We start from the raw sequence: 26063 nt of genomic DNA on the forward strand, positions 1-26063 counted from the left end.
TAACATGACCGCTGGCCTCCTGGGGCCCGCATAGCAATAACAGGACGCCCGGGGCTGACGTGGCCTTGTGGTGGCGAGGGGGTGGGGGGTGGATGTAGCCCCTTACATGCTGAGTACTTGCTACACTGCCAATGGCAGAACCTACTGGAAGGCTCCCACGACTTCGTCACAAACTGCTAAGCTGCACTGCGTCACAACAGCGTCTGCCCCACCACGGTGACAAAGACACGAGGCGCGGAGAGCTGACAAGCGGCCCACACGGCACCAGATCCCTGCTCTGCTGCGGGCTCCAAGCTGCACCCCACTTAGGTCTTACTTCTGGGTCCCTTCCCCACTGCGGTCTGTGAGGCTGTGTGAGCAGGGCGGCTGAGGCACAGGCCCCTGGTGTCACAGCTCCCGTGTGCGGCCCCGGTGGACCCAAGTGCCCATCTGGGTCTGCACCTGCAGAGCAGGGGCCGGGGGGGGCAGGCTTCCTGCGTGGGGTCCCCTCAGCTTGGGGCCATTTCTTGAGAATTCCTTCCCAAAAGCATAGGCTCCACGGCTCTACAGCCGGGTGTGAGCTGCTTCCTTGCGAGCTGGCGTCAGGGGACCCGTGCCGCCCCGCCCCCCTTCACTTCAGTTCCTTGTTGTTGCTACTGCTGCTTGTGTTCTCCTCCCAAGATGTTGCCAGATGTCGGGTGTGTGCAGTGGGAGTCGTGGGGAGTGGTCTGCAGCAGAGCAAAGCGGTGCATCTCCTGGGTCCCAATACGGCCGCACCCAGAATGCACCTGTTCTGCACACGTCTGTGTTTTCTGTGAACTGGGTACCTTTCCTTCCCTGCTGACTTTATGCTTGTATTTGTGCATTTAGTAAAAACATTTAAAGACTCTGTGGTAATACAGCCATTTTATGTCTGATGAAGCTCTCTGACGTCTCTAAACAAAGACAGCCTCCCTTCCATTTTCGTATATTTCTGGGTAGCTATGTTCTCTATTTCACTCCAAAAAGGGTTTTAAGATGTTAGGATGGTAGGATTTTATTTTTATTTTACTTTACTATTTATTTAGTATTAGAGAGAGAGAGAGAGAACATGAGCAGGGGAGGGAGCAGAGGAAGAGTCTTAAGCAGGCTCCACGCTGAGCGGGGCTCAATCCTCCAGCCCTGGGATCATGACCTGAGCCAAAATCAGATACTCCACCAACTGAGCCACCCAGGTGCCCCTACAATTTTATTTTAAAGGGGTTTTCCTCCCATTCAGAATTTTTACCCCCTTAGGGGGGTGGCGCCTGTAGAGTATAGTACTTTGAGTAGAAATCTGTAGTCTTTCTACAGCAATCAGTCTCTGGGGACTAATTCCTGGCAATAACAGAAGGAAAAGGCAACCGCATCCAACTACCAAGCAAGGGAAACCATCAACAAAACGGAAAGGCAGCCCACGGAATGGGAGAAAACATTTGCAAACTGTGTATCTGATAAAGAGGTGAGTATCCAAAATCTATGAAGAGCAAAAGACAACCTGATTCAAAAATGGGCAAAAGACATGAACAGACACTTCTCCAGAGAAGACATCCAGATGGCCGACACCTGAAAAGATGCTCATCACTCATCATCGGGGAAATGCAAATCAAAACCACTATGAGACACCACCTCACACCTGTCAGAGTGGCTAAAATCAACAACACAAGAAACGATAGGTGTTGGTGAGGACGTGGAGAAGAAATAGGAACCCTCGTGCACCGTTGGTGGGAACACAGACTTGTGCAGCCACTGAAGACACTGAGAACCACCAAATAATACAATTTGAAGGGTGAATCCTGGGGTGGCTCAGTCAGTTGAGTGTCTGACTTTTGGTTTCAGCTCAGGGCATGATCTCATGGTTTGTGAGTTCAAGCCCCATGTTGCGCTCCGTGCTGACAGTACAGAGTCTGCTTGGGATGTTCTCTCTACCTCTCTGTCCTTCTTCCCCTGTGTGTGCTTTCTCTAAAATAAATAAAATGAAAAAAAATGTGAATCCTCTGATATGTGAATTATATCTCAATAAAGCTGTTCTTAAAAACAAGAATTGCAAGGAAACTTTAACTTCACTCAGTAGTTTTACCATTAATAAGACTATTGGTATTAACATTTTAAATATGTCAATTTTAAGAGAAAGCATGAAGTTGATGTGCTGTTGTAAGGAAGGAAACAAGATTTTTCACAAAGAGGGAAAAGAGCTAAAACCAGAAAGTCCTATAGTATGGGACTGGATAGTTCACAATGAACTCCAGGGACCAACTACATGCACATGGGTTCATCTCCACCAGCTCTGTCCCCTGAAGAGGCCTGGAAACAATGTCACTCTTGCGGTAGACACACCGAGCATCCAGATCTTGGTTCGAGATTCCATCTTCCCGCAAAGGCAGCGAGCTCCTTGGGGGGAGTGGCAGCACCGGGGCAGGATGCAACGGGAAACGGGGCCAAAAGCCAGGATGCGCGGGGCATTTCCCCTGGAAGAAGGAGCCTCTTCCCCGTCCCTCCCCCCTGCCCAGGCCAGAGCTGGAATAATTTCAGCACAAAAAGAATGAAGGCTGAATTGATAATACACAGAGTGAAAATAAAAGCTTAACTCCTAGTGGTACCAAAAAAAGAACAGACAAGCCCCCGTCTCTGAAAAGGACTGCCAGCCAGGGAGTGTGACGGGGGCAACAGCACAAGATAGCGTGCTTTGCAGGGACCAGAGACACGCACGATGGGGTGAAGCCACCAGAGCATGAGAAAACCACAGACTGGAGGTGGTCTGGGAGGAGGACGCCCCATGCAGATCACCTCGCCAGTTCTCCATGTTCATGAAAGACAAATAAGAACCTCTCTGTCAGCGGGGCGCCTGGGGGGCTCAGTCAGTGAAGCGTCCGACTTCGGCTCAGGTCATGATCTCACGGTCTGTGAGTTTGAGCCCCGTGTCAGGCTCTGTGCTGACAGCTCGGAGCCCGGAGCCTGCTTCGGATTCTGTGTCTCCCTCTCTCTCTGCCCCTCCCCTGCTCATGCTCTGTCTCTCTCGGTCTCAAAAATAAACAAAAACATTTTTTTAAAAATTTAAAAAATACTAAAAAAATACAGAAAAAAGAATCTCCACTGGTGGCCATCCTTACCCGAGCAGTCAAGCCCAGCGTCACCAGCAGGACAGCCTGACGCTGTGGCCCCAGAGGGATGCTGCGTGAAGCCCACAGCACCATGGAGGAAGTTTCCCACCAGAAAGATTGAACCTGAACCGAATCAGGCCTGAGGCCTCGCTTCCAGTTACGAGGAAAGACAGGAAACCACAGATATGCAAAGGACATATGATACAGGACACCACAGACATGCAAAACGTGGGCCATTCACCAAAACTGGCCTCATCCCTTCAAAAAGGTTAACACCACAGGGAGAGGCTGTTGTCGATCAGAAGCCAAAACAACCCACCCAACCAAACAACAGGAGGATATAATTGCGTGTGAGGAGGGAGGAGCCCCGGTCACCCGCTATGGTGACGTGTGAACGCGGTGCCCAGTGAAACAGCCACAACGGGATGAACGCTGTCTGTGCTGGCGCGAGGTCCACAGAACACCCCCATCGTGGGAACAGAAAGCGGATGAGGAATGCCGGGGCCGGGCCGGGCGGGGAGATGCTCAATGGGGAGAGTGTCGGTTGTGCACGAGGAGGAAGCGGCAGAGCCGTCCAGCCCGACAGCGAGGGCAGTCAGCACGACCGCGCTGTACCCGCAGAACGGTTACGACGGGAACTCGGTTCCGTGCCTTCCCACCACGGAGCATTTCCCCTGAGAAGCCTGGAAAGACACGGCCCGCAAACGCAGCACGCGAAGCTCACCGGGTCTTGGTTTTAAAAACACCAGGCTCTGAGGGACACTGGACACGTGGAAAAGTCAGAACGCAGACTGGGGAACTGGTATTGAGAAGCCACTGCTGACGTGTCACTCTTGTCCTCAGGAGTGCGGGTGGGATGGGGAAGGGTCGTGACGCCTGCGGTGTTGAACGGTTCAACGACAGTGGTGATGAGACACACATACACCATGCATACGTGCACACACGCCCACCACTCCCTTAGGTGCAGGAAAAGTTATAACTCTTGAACCTGTGTGGTGAGCGTGTAAGTAACTTTTCTGCAGGAAAACGTGTCTAAGAATGAACACTTCTGCTAAAGAGGAGTCGATAAAGACGCTTTTATGAGGAGGACCCCCGCTCTGGCTTCCAGCCTGCCCCGTCCACGGAGGGGGTGCGTTCTGAGGCCCTGTGTACGCCTGGACACGTGATAGCACCGAGCCCCGTGTTTACTGGTCTTCCCTATACAAACACGCCTGTGACGACGTTTCGTTGTAATTGAGGCACAGCACGAGATCAACTACAGGACGGCTGTGGCAACATACTGTGATGTAAGTGCCCGTGGCCTCTGTCTCTGTCGACATACCTTCTGGTCCTGTTCTCGCCCCTCTTGTGAGAAAATAAGCATCCCCTGGGATGACAGGAGGGCAGTGGCATAGCGTGAGGCTGTCACTGCCTCTGGACACCGGTGAGTGAGACCGCAGATACGGGGCCGGCTGTATGTAACGTAACTCTGGTGGGGACAGCTCTCCGGGCCGGGTACTCAGGGGACAAAGGTCTGGTAACTGTCCTTGTCACTTCAGTATTTGCCATTACAACCGTGTTTGGCTTCACGGCCCCAAACACGAAGACCGAAGTGTTTGGAGCGCTCCCGTTGGCTCACGTGCTTTCCACTCATGTGGACGCCCCCTCCCACCCCTCATCCCCACGGCGCAGTGATGCTTTTCTCAACAGGTGGCTTTCAAAACCACAGGCAGTAGGGGCGCCTGGGTGGCGCAGTCGGTTAAGCGTCCGACTTCAGCCAGGTCACGATCTCGCGGTCTGTGAGTTCGAGCCCCGCGTCAGGCTCTGGGCTGATGGCTCGGAGCCTGGAGCCTGTTTCTGATTCTGTGTCTCCCTCTCTCTCTGCCCCTCCCCCGTTCATACTCTGTCTCTCTCTGTCCCCCCAAAAAATAAATAAATAAATAAAATAGTTTAAAAAAAAAAAAAAAAAAACCACAGGCAGTGAAGCCCCAAAGCCACAGGCCAGCAGGCTGGTGGTGGGACAGGAAAGGGTAGGTGTGACTCAGGGTTGAGTGCGGGAAGGGGCTCAGGCAAGAAGGTGGCGTGAGTCCCAGCACGCAGGAGGAGCTAGGCAGCATCCATGGGGAGGCCGCCCGGAAAGGGCAGGGGGACGCGGAGGGCACCGCCCCGAGAGGGCACCGGGTGGCAGAGTAGGGCTGCCTCTACCCCCAGACCGCACGTTAAGCTGGGAGGTAGGAGAAGCCTGTCGGGGCCACGGGACAAGGACCTGGAGCACGGGGGTCAAAGACCTGGGGTCGCCCTTCCAGACAGGCCAGCGGTGCAGGGTTACCTTAACAGTGATGTAGTTTTTCAGCGATTTGGACATTTTTTCTTCTTTGCCTTTCACGTGCAAATGCCCTGAAACAAAAAACGGTGATTTGTGCCGAGTCTGGTGGGAGGAGGAGGAGGAGAGGGCTGGTTCTGTCGGAGCGCCAGGCACCACTTCCCGCAACGCTGCGCTGCATCCCCAGCAGGCACACGCCCGCATCTGTGTGGATAGTGTGCCCCCCCAGACCCTCGCCCGTGCCCCACCCCCCCCTCCCCAGACCCTCGCCCACGCTCGGCCCCCCAGGAAAAGGGAACCCACAGCCACGCCTGCTCGAGGTCGGCAGGTCTGCCCCGCCCTGTCCCGCAGACCCCTCACCCCAGGAAAGGACAGAGCCCGGGGCTCTGCAGACCCCGCGCCTGGCAATTACGTGCCGGTTTTCGGAGGTTCCAAAGCGCGGGTCTCTGCGAATGATCCGATTGTGTGCTGCGGTCTGCTGGCACGGGCCTCTCAAGGGCCTGGGAGAGTGTGTGAGTGTGAGTGTGTGAGTGTGTGTGATGGGAGACAAGAGCCCACGTCAGGAGCTTCTCAGTCCCTGCTTTCACACGGTTTCCTTCCGGGGCGGGGGGGAGTGGGGCGCGGGAGATGGGGGGCCTCACCTCTCCCGCAGAAGATGCTTCTGCCTTCTCTGACAGGAGCCCGAGCACAAGGGAGCCCCAAGGCCAGTTTTTCTGAGAACTGGTTAAAAAGTGTAGCTTCCAAACAACTATGACCTCAAACACATAACGTCATAGAACACATATATACCAAACACAATTAAAACTCTCTTAGGGGCACCTGGCTGACTCAGCTGGAAGGGCATGTGACTTGCTCTCAGAGTGGCAAATTCGGGCCCCTTGTCAGATGTAGAGATTATAACCAAACTTAAACGCTTTTTTATTAGTTTTTTTAACTAAATTTTTTTTTCTTTTCAAGTTTATTTATTTTGAGAGAGAGGGAGAATGCGTGGCGGGGGAGGGGGGCAGAGAAGGAGAGAATCCCAAACAGGATCCGCACTCAGTGCAGAGCCCGACTCGGGGCTCGATCCCACGAAGCATGGGATCATGAGCTGAGCCAAAATCAAGAGTCGGGGCGTTCAACCGACGGGGCCACCCAGGCCCCCCCATTTTTTTAAATTGACAATATTTAGAAAATGAAATACATCCGACTACTCATCTTCCGTTCACTTACTTCAGAAGAGGGGTGTTAACCCTCCTGTGCATCAGGAGACACCAGTGTCTCTCCAGGACAGGGTGACAGCAGAGTGGCAGAGAGCCCGCTGTCTTAATAGTTTGTCACAGTCGTCACAATGCAGCAACGAAAACCCTTTTCTGTTCCCAAACCGGGGGTGAACAGGACCTGCTTTTCTGTGGCCCCCAAACACCTCGTTAGTGACTCCTGGAGGGAAGCAGGAGGGGCGCTGGCCCGCTGTGCCCTCTGGTCCCTGGGCCCACATTCGCTGACAGGCGCAGGAGAAAACTAAGTGACCAGGAGCACGACCATGACGTGTGGTGCAGGCCCCCACACAGCTGACCCGGGGTGGGACACAGCCCTTCATTCTGCGGAGGCTCCCTGCCCGACAGGCTCTGCACACATTTACTCGACGTGGGCCTTCCTCTCCAGTCCCCAGGCCAAAGGGAGGCTCTATTTCCCGAGGTTCCTGAAGCCAAGGGTGGGCCCCTGACTGTGGGCTACACTGGGCTCCGGGGGTCACTTCTGAGGCGCCCACCGGGCTGGCCCTGCAGCATCACGGGGCTCCTGTCCCCTCCAGGGAGTCGCCAGCGTGCACACCACCGGCAGAAATGCAGTTTGGCCCCTGCCGGGTTCTGTCCCGGAGCGGGTACCAGACAACTCACCGGCCCCGCTTCTGCATTTCCTCCGCACGCTCCTCCAAGGAGGTGCAGAAATGGGCTTGGGGTGGCAGAGACCCACGACGGCTGTTCCAGGGCACAGCGGCAGACGTGGCGGCGACTGTGGGGGCAGTCGTTGTCCACTGGCAGTGGACACGCTTTGGGCCAAGCAGCCTCAGGGCTTATAGTCACGGACGCCTGCATGAGTGAGGCCGGGCCTCGTGCGCCAGCCAGCAGAGTGCCTCTGCCAGCGCTGCCCCAGCGATGGAGAACATTCTGCACGCACTAGTCAGCCCTCCCGCCCTCGTAACTCCAGTCCCATCCAAGGAAGTTCACATCCGGCAGACTTAAACTCCAACACCTTGACAGAGGACAGGTTCTTCCCCTGCAAACCGAGCTATGTCTTTCCAATTGTGACAGAAGCGACAGCACCGAAATAGAGCACAGTCAACCTGAAGTCACGACTTACCAGAATGCAGAAAATAATTTCCCCACTGCCTGCACTGATGGAAGGCCTCGCACTGGGCGATTTCGTTCTCGTGATGCGGGAAAGCTAAGTCTATCCCGCCCGAGTGGATGTCCAGCCGGCTTCCAAACACCAAGCTGCAGGACAGCACAGAGTGGGGGGTCAGTTCAAACAGCACGCGTCTCCATACCCCGTCTGGCGGCCAGCCCTCCTGGCCTTTGTACAAGGATCAAATGGATCTCAATCTAAAATCAGTATGTGTGATCATTTAGCTGATGCAAAAGGGAGAAACTGAAATTCTGTTTTTACTTCATAAATCCCTGATTCATAGTTTTACATCCTAGTAAAGAGGCTTAATTCTCCTTGTTCTGGATACAATATACTGTTTTTGTTTATTATTTTTTTTAATGTTTATTTATTTATGAGACAGAGACACAGAGCCCGAGCGGGGGAGGGGCAGAGAGAGAGGGAGACACAGAATCCGAACAGGCTTCAGGCTCCGAGCTGTCAGCACAGAGCCTGACGTGGGGCTCGAACCCACTAACTGTGAGATGACCTGAGCCGAAGTTGGATGGTCAACCGACTGAGTCACCCAGATGCCCCAAAGAAGAATGTCTTTCAAATGGAAAATACCTACAATATTCACCTACAATATACAGTTTTTAAAAACAACAAAATTATGTTTTCTTCTTCAACAGAGTTGAGTGGTTTTCCAACTTTAACAAAAGAGAACTATAAAATCAAGAGAATTCTTGTCATGGCTCTTGAAAATGTACCTATTTAGTGATCACTTATAAATAACAAGGTAACTGAATTCAAAGCAATGCATCTCAGCTGCCGGCACATCTGCTTCGTCTGATTCTGTGGCGTTCCCGGAAAACCTCACGTCCCACAAAACTGCACCCTAAAACCTACAGGGCTGCTGGGGGCCACGGAGCTGGCTCTGTCCCCAGAGCACCTGCGAAGCAACAGGCACCAGCACCTACAGGCCAGGCTGAGCAGGACGCTTCGGACGACACGGAGACGCGCGGTCAGCATGGGGGGAACGCAGGCCTGTGGGCAGATGCAGCCACCTGTCCCCTCCCCGTCCCAGAGCTCAGAGGGGCTGCGGGTGCAGACACTGTGGTTAAAAAAGACATTTCCAAAGGGGCCGCTGAGCTCCCTCTGCTGAAAGCCGACTCTTCTCCCACCAGGCAGGCTCTGGAAAGACCATGTCCACGCTGGCCACAGAGACGCCAGGCATGGCAAAAACCTGCCAGCCCATTCTTGTACATCCTTGGTGACGGGCTTAGAGAATCTCGGAGTCTTGGTTCAAACACCGCGCAGGGCGCATGAGGCAGGAGGGGCAGGACTAGGGAGGAGAGCAACAGAGGCTCCTTTCTATTTATAATGAGTGATTCGTTTTTACAAAGATCAGAAGCTGACAGCATGAGGGTTTAACAAAGCTAAATGGGGGAGGGGGTGCCGGGCTGGCTCTGCGGCCCTTGGTCTCAGGGTTGTGAGTTCAAGCCCCACGTTGGGGTGGAGGTTACTTAAAAAAAAAAATAAAGCTACACTGTGGATCCTTGCTGTTGCTTACATTAGTTTCTATCCTTGTCCATATGTTAGACCTGTTTCAATATAAGAGAACCCCGAGGAGTTCTCTTAGTTCATTAGATTTCAACAAAAATATTTAATGGGAACATTAATTTGAAATTTAGTTCATTTTTTCTACTACTTTAGAGAAATTATTCGAATCTACAAATAAGTATCTTTTTACAACCTAATATGCAGCCCACGTTGGTCTTAAATCAAAAGCATTTATATATACACCTAAGTGTATACAGCAGGACTGACAGGACGGTAGTTTGTTAACGAAAAGTTGGGCCTGGAGCTCCCGGATGCGTTTCCAGAAGAGTCATCTGGACGTCATCACGGGTGAGGACAGGAGGGGAGGCGTGGTGGAAAAGCATCCCTCTAGGCCATCAGTGGAATGAACGCATCTTGGATCGGTGGGTCCCGGAGGACGTGGCCCTCCCACCCGGTGGAACGGAAAGAGCGTCCCCGGACAAGGAAGCCAGTCTGGGGTCAGTGGCTGGGGCAGAGTGCTGTCTTGGGGCATTACTCGCCCGACGCGTGCGCTCAGACTTGGCCAGCAAACAGCACCACACGGTGACCAACTCAAGGGGGCTGGGTTTGCCGGTCTTCAAGTTTGGGCGTAGCCGGCACTTTGACCTGTTTACCTTAATTGTATTTTATGTTTCTAATCTTTTTTTAATATTCTTTTTTAAATTCTTTTTTTTAATGTTTATTTTTGAGACAGAGACAGAGTGTGAGCAGGGGAGGGGCAGAGAGAGAGGGAGACACAGAATCCGAAGCAGGCTCCAGGCTCTGAGCTGTCAGCACAGAGCCCAACGCGGGGCTCGAACTCACGAACCGCGACATCATGACTTGAGCCTAAGTTGGACACTTAACCGACTGAGCCACCCGGGTGCCCCTATGTTTCTAATCTTTAAAACTGCTTATTATAATAAACATCTGCGATGAAGGCAAACACATCAAATGTTTGAAAATCATGGGCTCCTAACGATACTAAAAAGCCCCTCACCTCCAGAAACAGGAAATAAATAGTGTTACTCACTGCAGGCTACTCACTGCAGGTATTTATAAGAACAAAACACTGGGAACTGAACGCTCATCCATAGGGTCCCAGCTAGCTGAATGGTGCACCCACACAGCACAGCGCCATGGAGCTGAGGCACAATGACGGGCTTCGAGAACCACCGCAGGCGGTTCCCGGACACAGTGCAGAGGGAGAAAAAGATATTGCTGGCAACCCAGGAGATTCCCGCAGGCTCGGTTCCAGACCACCGCAGTAACGCAAGTATCACAAGCCAATCAGATGAACTTTTTGGTTTTCCAGCGTATATAAATGTTCACACTACACTGTCGGCTATTAAGTGTGCAACAGCATTCTGTCTACAAAACGCGGTACACACCCTAATGAAAAGATACTTTATTGCTTGAAAATGCAAACCACCACGTGAACTTTCAGTGGCTGGTAATCTTTTTGCCGGTGGAGAGTCTTGTCTGATGGTGGTGGCCACTAACTCATCAGGGCTGTGACTGATGAAGGCTGGGGTGGCCGTGGTGGTTTCTTTTTTTTTTTTTTTTTTTTTGTGGTGGTTTCTTAAAATAAGACAACACGAAAGTTTGCCACATCAATGGACTCTCCCATCCATGAATGATTTCTGTTTTAGGCAAAGCTATTTGATAGCATTTTACCCACAGAACTTCTTTCAAAATTCTCTCAGACCCTACCGCAGCTTTTTCAACTGAGTTTATGACACAGTCTCGTAGCTTTCATAAATGACTGTTGTCATTTCACCAATCTCCATGGCGTCTCCACCAGGAATCTCAAGAAAGCACTTTCTTTGCTCATCCTTAAGAAGCAACTCCTCAACCGTTCAAGTTTTACCTTGAGATGCAGCCATTCAGTCGTGTCTTCAGCCCCCACTTCTGAGTCTAGTTGTCTTGCTGTTTCCACCACAGCTCAGTGACTGTCTCCCCGGAAGTCTCGAGCCCCTCAAGCTCTTCCATGATGTTGGATCGGCATCTTCCAAACTCCTACTCATGTTGAAATGTGACCTCTTTCCATGAATCACAAATGTTCCCGGTGGCATCTAGAATGGGGAATTCTTTCCAGAAGGTTTTCAGTTTACTTTTCCCAGATCCACCAGAGGAATCACTTTCTGCTGCAGCTATAGCCTTACAAAATGTGCTTTTTAAATATTAAGACTTGAAAGTTGAAATTCCTCCTTGATCCACGGGCTGTAGAATGAACGGGTGCTGGGTTAACGGGCAGGAACACAGCGCTAAACTTGTGCAGCTCCATCAGAGCTCTTGGGTGACCAGGTGTGTTGTCAATGAGCAGTTTCAAAAGTAACCTTTTTCGGGGTGCCTGGGTGGCTCAGTCGGTTGAGCAGCCGACTTCGGCTCAGGTCATGATCTCGTGGTCCGTGAGTTCGAGCCCCGTGTCGGGCTCTGTGCCGACAGCTCAGAGCCTGGAGCTTGTTTCGAATTCTGTGTCTCCCTCTCTCTGACCCTCCCCCGTTCATGCTCTGTCTCTCTCTCTCTGTCAAAAATAAACGTTAAAAAAAAAAAAAAAAAAACCATTTAGAAGTAATCTTTTTCTCTGAGCAGCAGGTCTCAAGAGCGGGCTCACAACATTCAGGAAACCATGTTGCAAACGGATGGGCTGTCATCCGGACTTTGTTGTTCACTTGCAGAACACAGAATAGATTCAGCGTTAATTCTTAAGGGCCCTAGGATTTGTGGAATGGTAAATGAGTACTGGCTTCAACTTAAAGTCGCCAGCCGCCTGCATTAGCCCCTAAAAGGGCGTCAGTCTGTCCTTTGAAGCAAGGCATTGACTACTTCTTTCCAGCTGTGAAGTCCGAGATGGCATCTTCTTCTGACAGAGAGGTGCTCTGTCTACACTGAGAATCTGTGGTTTAACGTAGCTCCTTCATTCACTGTCTTAGCTAGATCTTCTGGACAGCTCACTGCAGCTTCTGGGTCGGCGCTCGCTTCTCCACCTTGCGCTTTTACAGAAACAGCTTCTTAAAGCTCAGGAACCAACCTCTGCCAGCTTCAGACTTTCCTTCTGCAGCTTCCTCAACTCCCTCAGCCTTCACAGAATTAAAGAGAGTCAGGGCCTCGCTCCAGAGTAGGCTTGGTTTAAGGGAATGTTGTGGCTGGTGTGATCTTCTATCCAGATGACTAAAACTTTCTCCATATCAGTAGAAAAGCTGTTTCACTTTCTTCTCATTCATGTGGTTACCGCAATACCACTTTTCATCTCCTTCAAGAACTTTTCCTCTACATTCACAAGGCAGCTAATTGTTCAGCACGAGAGGTCCAGCTTTTGGCCTGTCTTGAGTCTTCACAAGCCTTCCTCACTGCGCTTAAGCATTTCTAGCTTTTGATTTCAAGTAAGAGACATCTGGCGCTTGGGTGGCTCAGTTGGTAAGCGTCCGACTTCAGCTCAGGTCACGATCTCGTCGTTCGTGGGTTCGAGCCCCGCATTGGGCTCTGTGCTGACAGCTCAGAGCCTGGAGCCTGCTTTGGATTCTGGGTCTCCCTCTCTCTCTCCCCCTCCCCCACCCATGCTCTGTCTCTCGAACATAGATAAAACATTAAAAAAATTTTTAAGTGGCAAACGTGTGACTCTCCCTTTCACTTAAACACTTAGAGGCTACTGTAGGCTTATCAGTGGCTTAATTTCAACACTGTTGTGTCTCAGGGAATAGGGAGGCCCGAGAAGAGGGAGACAGATGGGGCAACAGCCAGTTGGCAGAGCAGTCAGAACACACACGTGTCGATTAAGTTTGCCATCTTACCTGGAGGGGGTCACGTGTCCCCAATCACAACAGTAGCACCAAATATCACTGATCACAGATCACTATACCAACTATAACGATAATAAAAAAGCTTGAACTATGGCAAGAATCACCAAAATGTGACACAGAGAGACAGAGTGAGCAAATGCTACTCATGCCAACTGACCTGCTCTACACAGGGTTGCCACAGACCTTCAGTCTGTAAACAGCAGCATCTACAAAGCACAGTAAAATGAGGCACGCCTGTACAAGAGAGCACATGTGGTGTGCCGCCTACCGTGTGCCCCACCACCCACACACACACCCACACACACACACCCACACACAGAAAAGGGGCGTCTCGCTACCGACAGAACCATGGGAAATCAGAGGACCTGTCTACAGAGATCTAAGGTGGAGGAGGCCCCAGCAAAACCAGAAGAAAGTTGTTTCACAGAAGCCAAGGAAAGGGCAGGCGTTTTGACCACCAGTCACTGACCAGCTGGCGGTGGGGGTCACTGCTGACCTCAGGAGACCTCAGGAGTCAGTGGGGATGCCTGGAGACAACAGCAGGTCAAATGCAGATGGTAAGATGAGAAGCAGACGGGGCACCTGAGTGGCTCAGTCAGTTAAGCGTCCTGACTTTTGACTCTGCCTCAGGTTATGCTCTCGTGATTTGTGAGTTCAAGCCCTGCACTGGGCTCCACGCTGTCGGAGCCTATTTGGGATTCTCACCCTCCCTCTCTCTGCCCCACCCCTGCTCATTCTCTCTCTCTCTAAAAAAAAAAAAAAAAAAAAAAAAGGCAGCAGAATCTGGAGATTCTGCAGATTCCTGCAAATCTGGAACTGAGATCACAAAAGCATCTGTTTGTGGAGATCCCCAAGACAGAAACATCCAGTACTTGGTGCTGTCCAGGAAGAGCTGGGAGAGTGGGCAGACTGAAGACTGAGGAGCCAGGAAAGGGGAAGCTGGGGTGGTGCCTAAGGGGTCCGATCCAGAACCATCTCTGGGGAGCGGGTTGGTAACCAAGAACAAGTAAAAGGAAGGTGGTCTAGGGAGAGGCTGGGAAGACGGTGAAATAGGAGAATCCTAAGCTCACGTTGTCCCACAGATACAACTAGAAAACACTCACATCAGCAGAAATAACCCAGAAAATGACCCAAAGACTCCCAGAACAAACTCCACAGCTAAAGGTAGAGGAGAGGCCACATCAAAGAGGGGTGGGCAGGGCAAAGATGCAGTCAGGAGCTAAAATGGCCCCGGCTGACCACAGTCGGGAGGGAGCCAGGAGCAGGCAGGAGGGCAAGAAACAGACTCTCATGCCGAGGAGCCCCCACGGGGGAGATGAATCCCCACAGCATTTGGCTTTGAAAGTGAGAGAGGCCGAATTTCATGAGTTCTTACAACCAGCAGGAATTAAAAACCTAGAATTAAAAAAAAATCAGCAGCTAGGCTCTGGGAGAGCCAGGAGGGCGTTAGGAAGCTGAGTGTCTGCCCTTAAAGAGGGATCACAACAAACAGCCTGCACATGTCCTAACTCCAAAGCAGCAGTTTGAAAAAAGCCTGGGGCATACAGGAAGGACAGCTATTTACTCATCTCAGACGTATCTGGAGAGGCAGGGATCATAGGGAGATCCCTCCAGAAACAAAGGCCATGGAAGACACCATTTCCCTCCCTTGCCCCTCAGCATAAACACACAGCCACCTGTGGGAACCAGCACTGCACTGACATGACGTAAATTGCTTATACTGTCCCCCTACCCCATGCTTGACTTAGCCCCAGTGCTGCAGTCCCCTTCCCCAGAAGACTGACCCGAAGCTCACCAACACCGAATGTCCCAACCCACATATTTTGTGGGGTCTCGATCCCGGTGGGGTGGCTGGTCACCTCCCAGGGAGGACACACAAACCTTATTAAAACTGCACCCCCCTTCCCGTGCACACTTCGCAGAGTAGCCCCAGCCACCCCGTTTCCACAGCAGCTTGGCATCCCCCGTGGAAAAGGACCAGTGCCCCTTGTTAAAAGTCAGGCATACCGACTTTTAAAAGTTAAAAGTGCATACCGCCCACTACTTTCAAGAGCAAGAGACATAGCTGACTTTCCCAACACCTAGAAACAGAGAGTTAGATATAATGAGACAGAGGGGTATGTCCGAAATGAAAGAGCAGGATAAAACCGCAGCAAGATACCCAAGTGAAACAGAGGTAAGTACTGTATCTGAAAGAGAATTTAGTGATCATAAAGATACTCACTGGATTTGAGAAAAGAGTGGAGGATGTCAGTGAGGCCCTTAACAGAAAGATTAAACAAACAACCAAACAAAAACAGTGATGAAGAACACAATAAATGAAACTAAAAATACACTGGGTGGAATAAACAGCAGGCTAGAGGAAGCAGAGGAGCTAATTAATGACCCGGAAGACAGAGCAACAGAAAGTAATCAAACTGAGCTGGTGAGAGAAAAAAAAAAAATTCAAAATGAGGATAAACTTTGGGAACTCAGCAACCCTGTCAAGTGTAATAACAAGCACGTTATAGGGATTCCAGAATAAGAGAAAAGGGGACAGAAAATTTATCTGAAGAAATAATAGCTGAAAATTTCCCTCCTCTGGGGAAGGAGCCAGATATCTGGATTCAGGAGGCACAGAAATCCCCCAAGGAAAGTAACCCAAGGGGGTCCACACCAAGATACAGAATAATCAAAATGGCAAAATATAGTGATAAAAAAAAAAATTAAAACAGCAAGAGAAGACAGTTACATACAGTGGAAACCCCATAAGGCTATCAGCAAATTTTTCAGAACAGCAGAAACTCTGCAGGCCAGAGAGGCATAATATATTCAAAGTACTGAAAGAAAAAAACCTGCATCCAAGAATACTCTATCTGGCAAGGCTATCACTCATAAAAGGAGAGATGAAGAGTTTCTTGGACAAAAACTAAAGGAATTCATAACCACTAAACCAAACCTGTAAGAAATGTTAAAGGGGACTCTCTGAGTAGAAAGGGAAGACCAAACTAAGAGTATGAAAATGAAAAAACACAAAAGCAGTAAAAATAAGTATATCTATAAAAAATCAGTCAAAGGACTTACAAAATAAAAGGACGTAAAGTATGACACCATATACCTAAAACATGGTTAAGAATAAAAAATTGGTTAAAGCTTAAGTGATCATCAACCTAATATAGACTGCTATATACAGGAGACAATATAAACAAACCTAGAGGTAACCACAAATCAAAAACCAATAATAGATTGCAAAAAAATAAAGAGAAAGAAATTCAAATATATCACTAAAGAGCGCCAGCAAACCATGAAAGAGGAGACAGGAGCAGAGAAAAACTATGAAAACAACCACAAAACAAGTAACAAAACGACAATAAATACATATCTATCAAGAATTACTTTGAATGTAAACTAAATGCTACGATCAAAAGACATAAGGTGACAGTGGATAAAAAGATAAGACCCATCTATATATGAGGCCTACAAGAAACTCATTTCAAATCTTTTTTTATTTTTTATTTATTTTTTTTATTTCAGAGAAAGAGAGAGCATCCCCGTGTTGAGCATGGAGCCTGATGTAAGGCTAAATCCCATGACCCTGGGGTCATAACCTGAGCCAAAATCAAGTTGGACGCTCAACCGAGTGAACCACCCAGGCACCCCAAGACTCATTTCAGACAAAAGTGAGAGAATGGAGAAACATTTATAATACAAACAGATGTCAAAAGACAGCCAGGTAGGAATACTTATGCTAGACAAAAAAGACTTTAAAACAAAGACTGGAACAACAGACAAAGAAGAACACTATAAAATAATGAAGGAGATGATCCAACAAGAAGATATAATCACTGTAAATATTTATGAACCTAACATGGGACCACCCAAATACATACAACAGTTAGTAACAAACATAAAGGAGTTAATTGATAGTAACACAATAATAGGGGACTTTAACACCCCTCTCATCTCAATGGACCAGATGGATTTAACAGATATATTCACAACATTCCATCTTAAAACAGAATACACATTCTTTTCAAGTGCACATAGAACATTCTCCAGAAGAGAATTAGGCCACATTAGGCCACAAAATGAATCTCTACAAATTGAATAAGATCAAAGTCATACCATGTATCTTTTCTGACCACAACACTATGAAACTAGAAATCAACCACAAGAAAAAAATCTGGGAAAACTACAAATACAGGGAGATTTAATAACATGCTATTAAATAATGAGTGGATCAATCAAGAAATCAATGACATTACATGGAAACAAATGAAAATGAAAACACAATGGTCTACATGTTTTGGAATGCAGCAAAAGTGGCTCTAAGAGGGAAGTCTATAGCAACACAAGCCTACCTCAAGAAGCAAGAAAAAATCTCAATGAACAATCTAACCTTACACATAAAGGAGCTAGAAAAAGAACAAGCAAAACCTCAAACCACCAGAAAGAAGGAAACAATAAAGATTAGAGCAGAAATAAATGATATACAAACTAAAAAACAAACAAAACCAACCAAACAAACAAAAAAACACACAAGAGAACACATCAATGAAACCAGGGGCTGGTTCTTTGAAAAGATCAGAAAAATTGACAGACCTCTGGCCAGACTCATCAAAAAAACAAAACTGGCTGGCTCAGTCGGTAGAGCACGCAACTCTTGATTTGGGGGGTTGTGAGTTTAAGCCCCACACTGGGCATAGAACTTACTTAAAAAGAGAGACATTCCATGCTCATGGATTGGAAGAACAAATGTTAAAATGTCCATACTACCTAAAGTAATCTATACATTTATTATAACCTCTATCAAGATACCAACAGCATTTTTCACAGAGCTAGAACAAACAATTCTAGAATTTGTATGGAACCACAAAAGACCCCAAACAACCAAAGCAATCTCGAAAAAGAAAAAACTGGAGATATCACAATTGTAGACTTCAAGTGTTAGTAATGAAAACAGCACAGTACTGGTGAAAACAGACATCACAGATCAATGGAACAGAATGGAAAACCCAGAAATAAACCCACAACTCTATGGTCAATTTTCAACACAGAAGACAGGAATATGCAAGAAAAAGAGAAAAAGACAGTCTCTTCAACAAATGGTGTTGGGAAAACTAGACAGCTACATACAAAAGAATGAAACAACCACTTTCTTATACCATCCACAAAAATAAACTCAAAATGGATGATGGCTCTAAATGTGGGACCTGAAACCATAATGATCCTTCTAGAGAGCACAGGCAGTGATCTGACATCAGCCATAGGAACATCTTTCTGGATATGTCTCCTGAGACAAGGGAAATAAAGGCAAAAATAAACTATTAGGACTTCATCAAAATTAAAAGCTTCCATACAGCAAAGGAAACAATCAACAAAACTAAAAGAAAACATACTGAATGGGGGAAGATATCTGCAAATGACATATCAGATAAAGGGTTAGTGTCTAAAATACATAAAGAACTAAACAACTCAGGGATGCCTGGGTTGCTCAGTCTGTTAAGCGTCTGACTCCTGATCTCAGTTCAGGTCTTCATCTCAGGATCATAAGTTCAAGCCCTGTGTTGGGCTCCATGCTGGGTGTGAAGCCTACTTGAAAGAGGGAGGGAGGAAGGGAGGGAGGGAGGAAGGAAGGAAAAAGTATGGATACAAATCAACACAAAACAACCCAAAGAGGGGCGCCTGGGTGGCGCAGTCGGTTAAGCGTCCGACTTCAGCCAGGTCACGATCTCGCGGTCCGTGAGTTCGAGCCCCGCGTCAGGCTCTGGGCTGATGGCTCGGAGCATGGAGCCTGTTTCCGATTCTGTGTCTCCCTCTCTCTCTGCCCCTCCCCCGTTCATGCTCTGTTTCTCTCTGTCCCAAAAATAAATAAAAAAAAAAGTTGAAAAAAAAAATTTAAAAAACAAACAAAAAAAACAACCCAAAGAATCCAATGAAAAATGGGCCAAAGTGAACAGACATTTCTCCAAAGAAGACATCCAAATGGCCAACAGACACATGAAAAGATGCGCAACATCATTCTCATCAGGGAAATACAAATCAAAACTACGAGATTACCTCACACCTGTCAGAATGGCTAAAATCATCAATACAACAAACAACCAGTGTTGGCGAGAAGGTGGAGAAAAAGGGACCCTCATGTGCTGTTGGTGGGAATGCAAACTGGTGCAGCCACTGTGGAAAATAGTATGGAGGCTCCTCAAAAAGTTAAAAATAGACCTACCCTTGGATCCAGTCATCACACTTCTGGGTATTTACCCCCAAAATACAAAAACGCTAATTCAAAAAGATACATGCACTCCTATGTTTATTCAGCATTATTCATAAGAGCTAAACTATGGAAGCGGCCCTAGTGTGCATCAATAGATGAATGGATAAGGAAAGTGTTTTGTACATAGATACATACATATGTACACCCGTACATATATATATACTCATACATACATACATACACACACACATATATGTACTCATAAATACATACACACACACGCACGATAGAATAGTATTCAGCCAATGAATAAATCTTGCCATTTGCAACAATATGGATGGATCTAGACAGCGTAATAAAGGCTAGCAAAATATGTCAGAGAAAGACAAAAATACCTATGATCTCGCTCATGTGTGGAATTTAAGAAACAAAATGAACAAAGGAGAAGAGACAAACCCAGAAAGACTCTTAACCCTATAGAGACTTGATGGTCACCAGAGGGGAGGTGGGCGGGGGATGGGGGTTATAGGGGGTGCAGATTAAGAGTACATTCATAGTGATGAACACTGAATAAAGTACGAAATTGTTGAATCACCACATTGTGCACCTGAAACTAACAGAACACGGCATGTTAACTATACCGGAACTAAGATAAAAAAATGAAAGAGAAAAAAAGAAGAAAATCAAGAGGAAGGTGGTCTAGTGCCCTGTCCCTGAGGGGCCCGCCCCAAACCCACAGCAGAGGAAAGACAAAGGGGCACCTGGAAGTGTCCAGTGTGTGACGGGAAATCCAGAACCGACCTGTACACCTAGCTTTTCCACTAAAAAGAACAGGTGCTAGGACTGGACGGGGTTTGGTTTCCCTTCTTACGGCTGGTCCCTTCCTCTGGAGCCCGGAGCCTTCCTCCCAAGCCCCGGAATGGTCCCCACTGTCCACACCCACACCCTGTGCCAGCCAGGTTGGGCACTGTGTGAGCCACCATGGCGACACAAAACCTTACCTTGAGATGGTGGAACATTCGATGTGCCAGCCAGGTCTCCCGTTTCCCCAAGGAGAGGCCCAAAACACCTCCCGGGGTTTAGCTGCCTTCCACAGGGCAAAGTCGCTGGGGTGCCGCTTGTCAGAATCAACTGCCAACAGATCAAGTGACCGATCAGGGGCGAGAATCTACAACAGGCAAACCCACACAGCACCGCCACCAGACGGAGGCAGGAGGCACATCCCAAAGATGTTGTGCCTTCCTATCAGTGACCTCACATCTCTCATTCACGGGTCTCTCTCCCCAGGTGGCCACTGGAAGGACTACCCAACGCTTTTATCTAAAACATGCCGGACTGTGAGGTCTCACTGCGGAGCTAAGGCCAGCTCCCACCAAGCAGAACGAGTCGGGATTTCAAATAACAAACACTGAAGCTTCTTCCCAGGAGGGCACTGGGCTGAGCTCTCTCTGCCTTATTCTTGTTGTGAGAAAGCTGTGTTTGCCAGCAAATGAGTTTCAGGTAACTTTTCCCCCCAAAAGAGAATTATATAGAGAAAAATAACAACAACAAAAACCACACACCAAAAACCAGAATATCCATCACATTGGAGGGGCAAGAAAACCCCAAAGAGGAGGGTCAGGAGATAACACGAGGTTGTACGATGAGCCACTACTGGGCTCTCTGTTCCAAAACTTGAAGCGGCCAAGATTCCCTCTGACAGGTGAGTGGATAAATCGTGTTGTATCCAGACAGTGGAATATTACTCGACACTAAAAAGAAATGAGCTATCAAGCCATGAAGAGACGTGGAAAGTAGTTGAGTCCCCTGTCCCCAAGGGGCTCTGCCCTTGCCCATGTCCTGGTGGGGCCTAGTGGCTTAAATGCACATTTTCGTTTAAATGTGTATTGAGTGAAAAAAGCAAGTCTGAAAAGGTCACAGACTGTATGATTTCAACTTTATGGCATTCTAGAGAAGGCTGAACTATGCAGATGATAAAAGATCTTTGGTTGCCAGGGGTCAGGAGGGATAGAAGATGGACAGGTGGAGCACGGGGAGGGGTCTGAGGGCAGGGAGGTGGCCCCGTGTGATACCACAATGGTGGATACATGTCATTACACACGTGCCCAACTCCAAAGAATGTACAACACCAGGAGTGAACCCTGATGTTAAACCATGGGCTCTGGGTGATGATGTGTAACACAGGTCCACTATGACAAACGTCCTATTCTGGTGGGTGACACTGATAATGGGGAAGGCTGTGCACGAGTAGGGGCAGGGGAATGTGGGAAATCTCTGTTCCTTCCCCTCGGTTTTGCTGTGAGTCTATAAGTGCCCCCAAAAATAAAGTCCATCAAAACACAAAAGCATTGCTGATGCTAGAACATGTGTCTCAGAAGCTCGTCCTGTGACTCCGGGGGGCACACCGCATATGAACACGTGTGGCCAGTCCAGCGGTCCTCGGTTCTGGCCTTTCAGAAGGGGAGGATACTACTAAGAGTAACAGACACCATTTCTGAGGAGTCAAATAATACTGTCAGTAATTAAATTTAAATGGCATTGTTTATAGAGCAGAGGATAATGCCTGAAGACAGAAATGACTTGGACAATTTGTCTTTTGAGATGTTGCTTGTTTTTATTTGGTTCTTTTAAATAGTATCCTTTTAAAATTATTATTATTTTTTTTTTAGTTTATTTATTTTGAGAGAGAGAGCAGGGGAGGGGCTGAGAGAGAGCAGGAGAGAGAGACTCCCAAGAAGGCTCCATGCCATCGGCACAGAGCCCAGCGCGGGGCTCGATCCCACGAACCGTGAGATCATGACCTGAGCCAAAATCAAGAGTCGGATGCTTAAGCAACTGAGCCACCCAGGCGCCCCTAAAATTATTTTAAATTTACTCTCTATACACATTTCTTCTCCACAAAAATAGCTTCATTCTAACAGTCACTGGAATAGAAGGGACTGCAGGAAGAGATTAAAATCCCCTAGGAACGTACTATATGGTAAAATACCTACGGGGATGTAACGTATGGCCAAGTACACGTGGAACTGAACACAACAGCAAGGCGGAGGAGAGTGGGGAGATGGGACACTGTGAACGTGTGCTCTCTGGGGAAGGGCTGGGGGAGACTCACGACTTGCCGTGTGAACCTCATACTCCACAAATTTCCTCTCTTAGAAAAGAGGGACTTAAATGCACAGCATGGCTGGGATGGACGGTCTGGCACCATCACCATGGCCGAGCACAGGGGAGGGGGAAGCTGAGCACAGGGGAGGGGGAGGCTGAGCACAGGGGAGGGGGGGTGTCCACCCACCTGGCTCTGCGGCGGGACTGGGGACCGCACCCACGAGCTTGCCGTACCTGTCTCCTCTTGACCGCAGATCGAAGTAGACGTTGCCTGTTTTACAAAGGTAATTAGAAACTCATCATTTCTCAAGTCTTAAGTATCAGCATCTACACGGGCTTGGGAGCTGACTGGTAATTAGGACTCAAACTCAGAATCTGGCATCTGGCCTTCACGTGGCCCCTTTGTTCTGTCTCTAACTCAGAATTCATGCCACCACCACTATTTCGTAAAAGCACGCATTTGCACACATCACGAACATCCAGAGTGGGTGTGAAAACCCAAGTGTAAGATCTACGTCAAACGAGATGGTTCTTTTTCACGAGAGGGGAAAAAGAGTGTTACCGCGGCCTGCGTTCAGCTCTGGGCTTTGCGGCTACAAAAAACCCGTCTTGACCCAGATATGTCTACGACCATCTCTTCACTTGGAGCCCAAACACCTCCACACTTGAGCACCCTGATGGACGAGGGGGAAGCGGGTGCTGGAGCACCCCCCCCCCCCCCCAGGAAGGAGCCCCGTGCTCAGCGGCCAGGACTGTGACATCAGATCTCTATCCTGACTGGGGGTGGGGGGGGGGCAGGGAAGGACTAGGCACAAGGGCCCTGGGTGGCTGGGCGCTGCCCCGGCCTGTCCTCTTCTCCCAGAGCTCATATCAGAGCCCAAGCTACGCCGAGGGTAAGTAGGGACACTGGGAGCTGCTGTCCACCACGTCAGAACGTCAACACGCTCTCCAAAAGGAGACAATTCTCCTCACCTTTGCTCATGTTACCGATTTGCTGAACTGTTTCCTCAAAGAGTTCAAAATTCAAATTACAACCGAGATTTTACGGAACTGTTGAAAAGTTCAAATTAATGGAGTTTGAGTTAACATCAATTTACTTTGACTTCATTACATTTACGCTGTCTATTATTAAAAACTGACAATAAAGCACAGTAATAAAATGATAAAGTGCGTTCGGATGAGCGCCTCTGCCCCTCGTGAGGGTTGCCCTCCAGGTGGTGCGTCTCACTCCACGTCACAGGGCGGCCACAGGGAAACAATTCTTGTATTTTCTGGAGCAAACTCCAGTTCAGTCCCCTAAGCCCCTTAAAAACAAGTTCTTCTTGGAAACAAAATCTAAATAAGGTAAAGGAAAAACAAAACCAAAAACGCATGCTCTTGTGTACGCAGAGGTTACCGAGAGAGGCAGCGCACGGTCTGGGGACCTGGGGGACCCAGGGCCCCTCACATGGGTCTGTGTTCCCAGCAAGAACCCTGCAAGAAGGATGCTTCCGGCCAGTAAGTCCAGTGACCTGCAGAAGCTGTGTCCACCCTCAGGCCTTACAGTTTGTGACTTAACTTGTTATTTACTTGCAACAAACGTCACAACACCCGTTTCTCCCAGCCCCAGGCTGGGCATGCTGGTGGGTCATTCATTAACAGCACAAGGTTCCTGTGGCCCCAGAAATGACAAAAAGTGACAAAACACAAGGGCATGACCAGCAAGTTCAGGCAGCACGTGCGTGGCTACCAACCACACAGCACCGGCACCAGAACAGGGCCGAAGTCCGCTTTCCACCACGAGCGGTGAAGCAGCGTCCTGGGAGGGAGAAAGCTTTGGTTGGGGGGTCCAGGACAGGTGGCACTTGGATCAGGAAGGACCGGGGGGAGGGGGAGGGGGTGCAGCTGAGAGTGAAGGACATCCCAGAGGCAGAAATGCCAGGAGAAAAGTTCCGAGGACAGGAGACCTCGGCCAGAGGGACACACATACACACACAGCCAGAGGAAGGGGCCCCCCCAAACAGCTGACCAGTGGTAACGCAGACAGAAGGCACAGCCCCGGACAGTGGGCGGCCAGCAGGGGACCAGGCTGGGGAGGCAGGGACAAATGCAGGGCGTGAATATGTGGAGGACAGGATGCGGTAGGGACTGTCCAGCACCTCGGTCGGATAACAACCCCGGTTATGCGGGGTGCTCTCTTACTCAGAGGTGCACGTGGGAGGGTCAGGATGTCCACAGCCCGATTTCGCTGGCCCCTCAAACATACACCCGCACACAGAGAAAAATGTCAGAGGGCTAGTCTTTAACAAAATGTGCAACTTTAAGGGTACGGCTTTCGTCCCCAGCTTTTTGTCATGGAAAATTGCAACCATGCTAAAAGAAGGGCTCGAAAGAACACCTGTACACCTGCCACCTGGCCGCGGTAACTGCTTTATCTAGGTGAGCTCTCCAGATGTTCATGTCTTCCTGTGACCACGGAAAATACTTTTAAAAAGAACGGATTCAACAGCTTCGCCAAGAGGTACAATAACCATAAGAAAATCTCACGTTTCACACAGGAATCACCTCAAGAAAGACAGTAAACCATCCGGCTTACTCCAGGAAGTCGTTCACACGTGTCCAGTTCCTCCAAACCCTATAGGCGTTTCCCCAATGATCAGTTCAAACAGCATAACCCTACCTTGTGCTGTCGAATAAGCATGCCCGTTAGCAATTATTCCTTCGATGAAAGAAATGATGTGAGGAATATTTTCAGTTACCCTCAAGTACACCGTCGGGGGGAGAACCTGACGGAAGGCAAAGGAGAAGTGACTTTCGGCGGGTGAAAAGTGGAGGTCCACCGTGCTGGCTTCCACCGCTCATGGCACCCCCTTGTGGTGAGAGGACTCAACAACACGCTTTACCTTCAAGGCTGCCATGTCTTGTTTAAAATTCTCTTCGTAAAGATTGGCCAGAGAAGCAGGTGACACATTCATCTGCAGAGAGACAGGCGAGCTGGTCAGCAGGTAGAGCCCCACGCGGCTGGCCTCAGTTCACCACGGCCGGCTCACACAGGGGCTCTCAGTGTCAGGTCTCCAAGTCCTTGTAGTCACTTAGCTAGTCACGAAGGCTCATTACAGACCCCGTGTTCTGGTTAGAGAGAAAAAAGGAATAAACAATGTGACGATTTCTGTTACGTAATTCAAACCCAAAAACACAAAAGCCTCCACTTTTCTAGGGCAAGGGCAAGGGCAAGGGCAAGCTACTTCAATCTATTCTACATAATAAGCAGAAACTTGGGTTCCTATCTTATCCCTTACCCCTCAGGGGGCAAAAGAAAACAAGTCAAAAATACATGAAAGAGGAACTCGGGGAAGTATTTTGAAAGTAACACAGCACCTGAACACAGGGCAGTGGGCGGGCAGTGTTCCACCCAAGGGCGGGTGGGCAGGCCGGCCCCGGAGACAGACGTGGAATTCTGCGCTTGGGGCATATGGGGACGCGCACCTGCAGCCCCAGCTTCTCAGAGGGCGCTGGCGCACAAAACCAGGCTCCCAAAGTATTTTTTACTTTTCGGCATCAGCAGAAAAAAACACTCAGAGACCAAAAGCAGGACACGGCACCGGACACTGTTGGGCATGTGAAGGCAGCGGGAGCCGCTCGCTCCCTCAACTGGCCTC

The 26063-nt window shown here is 49.0% G+C and overlaps 1 protein-coding gene across 1 annotated transcript in view; it reads right to left on the reverse strand.

Moving 5' to 3' along the window:
* The window catches only part of CARS2 (cysteinyl-tRNA synthetase 2, mitochondrial), a 44243-nt gene that overhangs the window by 6390 nt on the left and 11790 nt on the right, over positions 1-26063 (reverse strand). Inside the window, exons 4-9 of the mRNA XM_042930250.1 lie at positions 25308-25379; positions 25085-25190; positions 22613-22696; positions 20322-20451; positions 7741-7874; positions 5407-5474 (exon numbers count right to left, since the gene is read on the reverse strand). Coding sequence (XP_042786184.1) covers positions 5407-5474; positions 7741-7874; positions 20322-20451; positions 22613-22696; positions 25085-25190; positions 25308-25379 — 594 coding nt within the window. The remainder of the gene's footprint in view (positions 1-5406; positions 5475-7740; positions 7875-20321; positions 20452-22612; positions 22697-25084; positions 25191-25307; positions 25380-26063) is intronic.

This window comes from Panthera leo, chromosome A1 (genome assembly GCF_018350215.1).
Source record: "Panthera leo isolate Ple1 chromosome A1, P.leo_Ple1_pat1.1, whole genome shotgun sequence".
Lineage (NCBI taxonomy): Eukaryota > Metazoa > Chordata > Mammalia > Carnivora > Felidae > Panthera > Panthera leo.